This window comes from Mchenga conophoros, linkage group LG19, assembly GCF_057382185.1.
Source record: "Mchenga conophoros isolate Kocher_MC1m ecotype Shallow Benthic linkage group LG19, M_conophoros_male_GT1.1, whole genome shotgun sequence".
Classification (NCBI taxonomy): Eukaryota; Metazoa; Chordata; class Actinopteri; order Cichliformes; family Cichlidae; genus Mchenga; species Mchenga conophoros.
In genome coordinates this window covers 25,823,983-25,833,284 of record NC_140544.1, presented here as the reverse complement: position 1 = coordinate 25,833,284, position 9,302 = coordinate 25,823,983, and the positions used below count along the sequence as shown (strand labels likewise).

The 9,302-nt window shown below is 40.0% G+C and overlaps 1 protein-coding gene across 1 annotated transcript; it reads left to right on the top strand.

Moving 5' to 3' along the window:
- Nucleotides 1-1,267: 1,267 nt before the first annotated feature.
- On the top strand, nucleotides 1,268-8,075 carry LOC146552387 (cathepsin L-like peptidase). The gene is made up of 8 exons (XM_085258154.1): nucleotides 1,268-1,493; nucleotides 1,744-1,886; nucleotides 2,098-2,295; nucleotides 2,415-2,606; nucleotides 2,906-3,071; nucleotides 3,192-3,297; nucleotides 5,053-5,156; nucleotides 6,238-8,075. The coding sequence occupies exons 1-7, from the start codon at nucleotides 1,394-1,396 to the stop codon at nucleotides 5,150-5,152; spliced, it is 1,005 nt and encodes a 334-aa protein (XP_085114280.1). The 5' UTR covers nucleotides 1,268-1,393; the 3' UTR covers nucleotides 5,153-5,156; nucleotides 6,238-8,075.
- Nucleotides 8,076-9,302: the final 1,227 nt, after the last annotated feature.

Sequence of the window (9,302 nt, the reverse complement as noted above, 5' to 3'; positions counted from 1 at the left end):
GAGAAAAACGATTTATTATTATTCATCCATCCATCCATTCGCTTCCGCTTATCCTTTTCAGGGTCGCGGGGGGCGCTGGAGCCTATCCCAGCTGTCATAGGGCGAGAGGCGGGGTACACCCTGGACAGGTCGCCAGTCTGTCGCAGGGCCAACACACAGGGACAGACAACCATTCGCACTCACATTCACTCGCACATTCACACAATGGCAATTTGGATTTTCCAATTAACCTATCCCCTCAAGCTGCATGTCTTTGGACGGTGGGAGGAAGCCGGAGTACCCGGAGGGAACCCACGCAAACACGGGGAGAACATGCAAACTCCACACAGAAAGACCCCGGCCTGATGTTGGAATTGAACTCAGGACCTTCTTGCTGTGCGGCAACAGTGCTAACCACCGTGCCACCGTGCTGCCCTTTATTATTATTATTATTATTATTATTATTGTTATTATTATTATTATTATTGTTGTTGTTGTTGTTGTTATGCGAGAGTAAAATGCTACTGAAATATATAAAATCAAAGGTTTATTTATTTTTAAAGTAAAGACAACCGAAACAACCCTCCATTTGTGCTAATGTTTGTCCACCAGAGGGCAGTCTGAAAGTCTAAGCAGAGGCATGTAAGGCGTAAATGAGCAATCAATGTGTTTACTTTAAAATTATTTTTCAGGCTCTTGATGCTCTCCACTGTACACTTGTAAAAGGCCAGAGCCTCCTCTGTAGGGAGGCATGTAAGGGTGGTAAGTAAGCATATACTTTAGCCTTTGCACACAATGTGCTTCAGCATTTTGCACACTTTTTGTTAAAGAAATAATGACATGGTGTAACATGTTATGTTTTGTAGCTCATATGAGGTTGTGGTTACCTCATTTTAAGAACACTGTAAAACCTTAAAATTTGAAAGGGGTTTTACCTGATCTTGACCACTCAGTATGCATGTCCATTCTCAGTGCTACATGTCGATGGGGTGGAAGGGCATTTATTCCTCCAGGACCTGAAGCTCAGTAAAGCACCCCACCAACAGCCAAACCCACCTGTTCTCTGATTGGATTGTTAAATTTGTGATTGTCATGACATAACTAATACCTAATCAGCTGAAAGGAAGAAAACTTTTGTTAAAAGAGTGACATCATGCAAACATCATGTGATCCTTCTCCAAATGTATAGCTCCACCTTTTACTGCACCTGAAATTCTTTCACTATGTTTTTGAACTGTTGTGAGTCACCAAACTGGAATACAACTATTATAGTTAGCCATATAGGAACTCTGTTTCTCTGATACAGAACTACAGTACCCAAGCCCGAACTGGCTTAACCTCAATCTTTGCAACATTTTGTGTGGTTTTCTGCAAGACAAAAGGATCTGTATTTTTCTGCTTGTCTTCAATCAAGATGAAGTTGCTTCTAGTTGTTACTGCTTTTTTGGCTGTGACCAGCTGTGCCAGCATCTCTCTTGGAGATCTGGAGTTTCATGCATGGAAGCTCAAGTTTGGTGAGACAGTAGACCCTTTTCTCCTCTTTTAGTTTAGCCTTGGGTGAAATGCTGTTGTTCATGTTTTGTGGTCTTTAAAATATGCTTAGTAAACCTCAAATTCTGAGAAAAAATGTGAACTAACCCTTACGTTTGCTTATAGAAAAGTTTAAAAGGAATAAAAGGGTATCTCTTACCAGAAATTCAATTTTTATTCTTTATTCATAATTCCTTTGTTCTCTTTATGATTTTTTCATTTTCCAACTGGCAGAAAAGTCCTATGACTCTCCATCAGAGGAGGCTCATCGGAAGCAGATCTGGCTCAACAACCGTGAATTTGTGCTAATTCACAACATATTAGCAGACCAGGGTTTCAAGTCATACCGCCTCGGTATGACCTACTTTGCTGACATGGTATGTACGGAAAAACATGTGCCAGTTATGTTTAATCCTTTTTAAAAACATTTAAATTTTGATTGCAAAAATGATATTTGAAAAGAAAAAAAAATGTCCTTCTTCATTATGTTATGTTATTATGTTGCTTTTATTATTCTACCATGTACAGTGTCCATGAGTGTTCTGAAAGGCGCTTTCAAATAAAATGTATTATTATTATTATTATTAGGAAAATGAGGAATACAAGCACCTGATTTCCCAGGGCTGCCTTGGTTCCCTCAATGTTTCCTTGCCTCACAATGGTTCTGCGTTTCTCCGGCTACCTGAAGATATTGATCTGCCCGACACTGTTGACTGGAGAGAAAAGGGATATGTCACTGATGTCAAGGATCAGAAGAAGTGTGGCTCCTGCTGGGCCTTCAGTGCAGTCAGTACATATAACTTAGTGTTCTCTACTTGTTGTAATTTGGCAAACGTTGCTCAACTTAATTATATTGTATAATCAGCTATATATTCTGGATTAAGATGAACTCATGTTTATTGCAGACTGGTGCACTGGAGGGTCAGCACTTCAGGAAGACAGGAAAATTGGTGTCTCTGAGTGAACAGCAGTTGGTGGACTGCTCTCGCAGCTTTGGGAACCACGGCTGCCAAGGAGGCTTGTCATACCAGGCTTTTCACTACATTATATACAATGGAGGAATTGACACTGAGGCGTCCTACCCTTATGAGGCTAGGGTAATTAGACAGCAATGTCTCAAAAACCTGCTGTCACACCAGATCTCCTAAAACAAAATCTTTGAACGTACATTTTCAGGTGTTCATTACCTGACTATGATCATCTTGCTAAATATCAAAGTTGAAACCGCCATGTGCTCATTCAGACGGTGGTAGTCATGATGGTTTCTGGCTAAAATATATAGTAGTTCCAAGACTTGTAAAGTAGTACTACTTACTACTTACTGTACTTCTTTCAAATACAATTCAATCTAGTATAGTAAATTATAGTAAATTATAACATATTTTCTCTCAATTAGGATGGACTATGCCGTTACAACCCCAATGCTATTGGTGCCAAATGCACTAGCTATGTTCATGTGAGTAACTCTGATGAAGCTGCACTGAAGTCTGCTGTGGCTACCTTTGGACCGATATCTGTGTCCATTGATGCTTCTCATCGATCGTTTCAACTCTACCATTCAGGTGCAGACATTGACACACTTTGGGGAAAGTACCAAGAAAAATATCTTCAAATAGAAAAAGAAATTGAAGGTGCTTAATTTATTCTTTATACCTGTAAGTCTGATTGACATGTATTTACAGGATTGTATGATGAGCCGGCCTGCAGCAGCACACGTTTGGGCCATGCTGTGCTGCTTGTAGGTTATGGTACTTTGACTGGACACGACTACTGGCTGGTCAAGAACAGGTAAATACCCACATGTGATGCTCATATTTTAATTCGTTCATTTCATTCTTTACAATATTCACTGAGAGGTGATACACAGATACGTATACATGAACATGAAGTGTGAGCTTTACAGTGGGGCAAAAAAGTATTTAGTCAGCCACCGATTGTGCAAGTTCCCCCACCTAAAATGATGACAGAGGTCAGTAATTTGCACCAGAAGTACACTTCAACTGTGAGAGACAGAATGTGAAAAAAAAATCCATGAATCCACATGGTAGGATTTGTAAAGAATTTATTCGTAAATCAGGGTGGAAAATAAGTATTTGGTCAATAACAAAAATACAACTCAATACTTTGTAACATAACCTTTGTTGGCAATAACAGAGGTCAAACGTTTACTATAGGTCTTTACCAGGTTTGCACACACAGTAGCTGGTATTTTGGCCCATTCCTCCATGCAGATCTTCTCGAGAGCAGTGATGTTTTGGGGCTGTCGCCGAGCAACACAGACTTTCAACTCCCGCCACAGATTTTCTATGGGGTTGAGGTCTGGAGACTGGCTAGGCCACTCCAGGACTTTCAAATGCTTCTTACGGAGCCACTCCTTTGTTGCCCGGGCGGTGTGTTTTGGATCATTGTCATGTTGGAAGACCCAGCCTCGTTTCATCTTCAAAGTTCTCACTGATGGAAGGAGGTTTTGGCTCAAAATCTCACGATACATGGCCCCATTCATTCTGTCCTTAACACGGATCAGTCGTCCTGTCCCCTTGGCAGAAAAACAGCCCCATAGCATGATGTTTCCACCCCCCATGCTTCACAGTAGGTATGGTGTTCTTGGGATGCAACTCAGTATTCTTCGTCCTCCAAACACGACGAGTTGAGTTTATACCAAAAAGTTCTACTTTGGTTTCATCTGACCACATGACATTCTCCCAATCCTCTGCTGTATCATCCATGTGCTCTCTGGCAAACTTCAGACGGGCCTGGACATGCACTGGCTTCAGCAGCGGAACACGTCTGGCACTGCGGGATTTGATTCCCTGCCGTTGTAGTGTGTTACTGATGGTGACCTTTGTTACTTTGGTCCCAGCTCTCTGCAGGTCATTCACCAGGTCCCCCCGTGTGGTTCTGGGATCTTTGCGCACTGTTCTCATGATCACTTTGACCCCACGGGATGAGATCTTGCGTGGAGCCCCAGATCGTGGGAGATTATCAGTGGTCTTGTATGTCTTCCATTTTCTGATGATTGCTCCCACAGTTGATTTTTTTCACACCAAGCTGCTTGCCTATTGTAGATTCACTCTTCCCAGTCTGGTGCAGGTCTACAATACTTTTCCTGGTGTCCTTCGAAAGCTCTTTGGTCTTGGCCATGGCGGAGTTTGGAGTCTGACTGTTTGAGGCTGTGGACAGGTGTCATTTATACAGATGATGAGTTCAAACAGGTGCCATTCATACAGGTAACGAGTGGGGGACAGAAAAGCTTCTTACAGAAGACGTTACAGGTCTGTGAGAGCCAGAGATTTTCCTTGTTTGAGATGACCAAATACTTATTTTCCACCCTAATTTACGAATAAATTCTTTACAAATCCTACCATGTGAATTCATGGATTTTTTTTTCACATTCTGTCTCTCACAGTTGAAGTGTACCTCTGGTGCAAATTACTGACCTCTGTCATCATTTTAAGTGGGGGAACTTGCACAATCGGTGGCTGACTAAATACTTTTTTGCCCCACTGTAGCTGCTAAATGTTGTTAATTTGTTTCTTTCTGTAGCTGGGGACTTGGATGGGGAGAGATGGGATACATTAAGATGAGCAGGAACAAGTACAACCAGTGTGGGATTGCCACTCGAGGAATCTGCCCTCTGGTCTAATGAGGTGGGAGTAAACGCATCCTCATTTTGTCCTTATTTGACAAACAATTACTTAAAATACCATTTAAGCATATGTAACTTCTGATAATCAAACGGTATGTTTTTACAGTACACTACAGCTTACTATAGGATCGTGGTTATGGGTATTAGTTTTTTAGTTTTATCTAAATTAACTGAGTTATAAGACAGTATCTTTTTTATGGTGTCAACCAGTCTCTCTTTTCCCAAAACTGCAATTCACATTGAGATATAAACATTTACATTTGCGTTTTTACTGTAGTGGTGGGTATGACTTAATAACCATCTTGTGATGTTACCATTAGAACTATTAATCCGTTGATCAATCAGCTTTATTCAGAAAGAGAACCTCAGCCCTTGTGGGATGCATTTCTATCCAGTTTTCTGCAGATTTTTGTGTTTAATCCAGAATAAAGCAGATTTACTGAATATCTGCTGGCTTTTTCTGTAGAGTTGTCAGTGACAGTTTTGTTTCATTTAGAAATGTTTAAATACTTATTAATACCAATGAAATGATATTGCTGAATAATGCACCTTTTGCTGGTCCTTCCTTATCAGGTGTGTGAGTGGGTGGATTTACTATGTTAACAATATTAAATCATTGGTAAAATGTATCAGTCAAATCAAATTATGTACTGCTGATACATTTCTCTAAAATCCATGTGGGTTTTCAACATTTATTTGGTATTTCATGGATTCCAATTGAGTTCCCATTGGCTCAACTTTGAGAGTCACCAATATGTATAAATAGCATATCATTACACTTAAGCAAATTAATTACATGCTGTTTGTTGAGGAAAATAAAACCAAACTGATTTTCTGGGATTTATTGAAAGAATCCATCACTCCAGCACAAACAAGGCTCATACCATGATTTTAAGTTGTTTTAAGTTGTAAATCAGTCAGATTTGACCCAAACACGACAGGAAGGTTAAAGCTTCTGTTAAAATGTTCAGCAATGCTTGATTTAATCTTGCTTGATGTTGAGAAATGTGTGATATATCGTGCCATTAACCATTGAAAATGTTTATTAAAAAACTCCTTACCTTCACCTGTCCCTCCCTCAGAATATCCTCAAGCGCTGATGCAATAGCTGATCCTGTCTGTTTTCGGAGGGAGAAACATTTCGTCGCTCATCCAAGTGACTTCTTGGAAAAGTCACTATAACAAGTATGATTCAATGCAGAGAGGTCTATTAACACATAATGAGTGAAAAAGGTGACTGAAAAGCAATGCATCATGGGAGTCCCCCAGCAGCCTACCCCTATTGCAGCATTACTAAGGAAGGATTCAGGGTCACCTGATCCATCCTTAGCTTTATGATTTAGCAAAAAGGAAAGTTTTAAGCCCAATCTTTAAAGTAGAGACAGTGTCTGTGTCCCGAGTCCAAACTGGAAGCTCGTTCCACAGAAGAGTGGCCTAGGAATATTCAGACCTCAGTCAGGCGCAAGAAATGTTTCTCCTTTATAAAGTTTTATTACACAAAATTAAACGGTTATAATTTTAGCACCATGGAGAGTGCACATAAATTTCACTGTATTTACTGTGCTCTAATGCAAGACTGTTTTTAGTGGTGGACACAAATTCAACTGCATGCACTTTCACACTGCATGAGATAAAGATTACAGACAGACACATGTACACACGCGATTTTTCTTGATTTAGTAAATCTGGGTCTTAATGGTGTAACCACTTATTTCAGTTGAGACCTGCTGAATAAAACTTTCATTTTGCAAACTATTGTGCTTGGCTTCTTCTGGTTGTAATATTCTTACCTCAACTGTTAGCCTTTGTTTGGGAGCTAATCTAATATCTGCCCACATACCATTCAACATTAACTCTAAATGCACCTCAGAGTTCTGCATAAATGACTTAATACCAAAGAAGACCTTCCACCTGACCTCCACTTTTCTAGAGATGCAGTCCACTTGTTCAGAACATGGCATCATTTGTATTAAACCATTATGTACTAATTTGAAAAAAAAAATGTTTGTTAGATTGTTAAATGTTTGTTTAAACAAAACAATCAGTATGTGATTGCATTTATTGAAACCTAGTTGAAAGGCTTTGTTACATTCCCCAAACCTTGTTCATGAAGCTCAGCAACTTAAGAAGTTCACCTTCTTTGGTGGGAAAATGGGTTTGACTGTGCATGTTTATTATGTCCTCAATCCCTTAATAACTCATATACAGTTCGTCTGGTCAGTTAATGTGTTAGAGTCCAACTTAAACACTGTGCAGTTTCCAGTTATTCGCTACATATGACCATGTCTACATGCCATAGTGTTTTTATTATCATTTATTTTCAAAAAACGAACAGACAGAATAGGGCAGGACAGGTTGGTTTCAACCTGAAGTTCACTGAACATGTAATTCTGGAAATTGAGGACAAAAATGTGTGGATGACAGTAACGGCAATAACAGTCTTTACACTGAAACATGTTTGACAGGTTGCACTGGTTTATTCAGAAGTTAAAGTTCAGTTTACGAACTTTGCATAGTTCAGCCGCTTCTTTTCTTCCTCTGCTCATCACTCAGTTATACAGGCATAATAAATGATATGAGTAATCAAAGTGATCAAGGTTCAGCCTTTTTTATATTGGTTTGCATATCGTTCTCAGCTGCTAATGTTTTCTTTAGTGTCTAAAACCTTTAATTTGATTATCTTTAAAAATCAATCTGACATTTGCTCGTCATCACTACAGGTACACATAAAATAAAGGGATATAGTTTGTTGTCTTTTGTATTCTTTTTTTTTTTTTAATAGATGAAGAATAGAAATTAAGACAAAAACTTCTTCCCTTTAACCTTTGTCACACATTCTTAATGAGATTTTCCAAGCTAAGGTGACAAGTTAGTTTAAATTACAAACAGGACCTGTGGATTCAAAAATATGTGATTACTGCCTGGGGCTACAGTTGTAGCCACAGGTGCCCTGGGGTAGACTGACAGAAGCGAGGCTGCCATATCGCGCCATCGGCCCCTCTGGCCAACACCAGTAGGCAAGTAGGGTAAAGTGTCTTGCCCAAGGACACAACGACCAGGCCAGAGAGCCCAGGGATCGAACCGGCGACCTTCCGGTTACAGATGCAATTCCCAACCCCCTGAGCCACGGTCGCCCTTTGGTTGTTCGTCCTGTAATTGGAAGGTTGCCGGTTGGAGCCCCGGCTCGGACAGTCTCGGTCGTTGTGTCCTTGGGAAAGACACTTCACCTACCGCCTACTGGTGTTGGCCAGAGGGGCCGATGGCGCAATATGGCAGCCTCGCCTCTGTCAGCCTGCCCCAGGGCAGCTGTGGCTACAACTGCAGCTTGCCTTCACCAGTGTATGAATGTGAGAGTCAATGAATAGTGGAATTGTAAAGCGCTTTTCGGGGTCCCGAAATGCAATCCATTATTACTAAAAAATTTTCCATGAAATATTAACTTCATTTGCTTCATCAGAATCGATAGTCTGTAATGTTTTATGGATTTTAAATCAAATAAAATGTTGGATGAGTAGTATTCTGTCCAACTAAAAAAATGTAAACTCTGATCCAAATTAGACTGTGACTGAGCAGTCATAGCTTAACAGAATGTACAGCAGTGGGTTCAAGTACATTTAATTCTCAGCACCTTGCAGAGAAATACACCCTAAAGACTTCTTTTGGAAGGAAGCATTAGCTGTTTCAAAACCCTGATTCTGCATTGTGGCTGAATTTTTGAGAATTAAATAATGGCTTGGTGTAATATGTCACGCTTTGTAGTTTATGCAAAGGTTTAATTTACCTAATTTTAAGCCCTTTTTAAAACCTTAGAATTTAAAGTGGGTATTCTTCCTGTTTTAATATGACTGTAAAGAACGAGTTTATGTTTGACATAATGTGAAATGCCTTCAACAACAAGGTGAAGTTCAATGATTTTGTGTTGTTCAAAGTTTACATGAAAATCCCAGGCAGTTAATTGCAGTGGCCCATGATCACTTGGTCACTTTTCAATCCACTGGCATGAGTGATGCTGGTGTTGCTCTTGTCAGAAATGATCACAGTCTGTAGAAACAATCTGACAAGAAGTACAAGGGGACATCACAAGAGGGCGCCAGAGGTGGCTCAACAGACATAACCAGTATTCAGTATTTTTGGAGGAGTGAAAAAA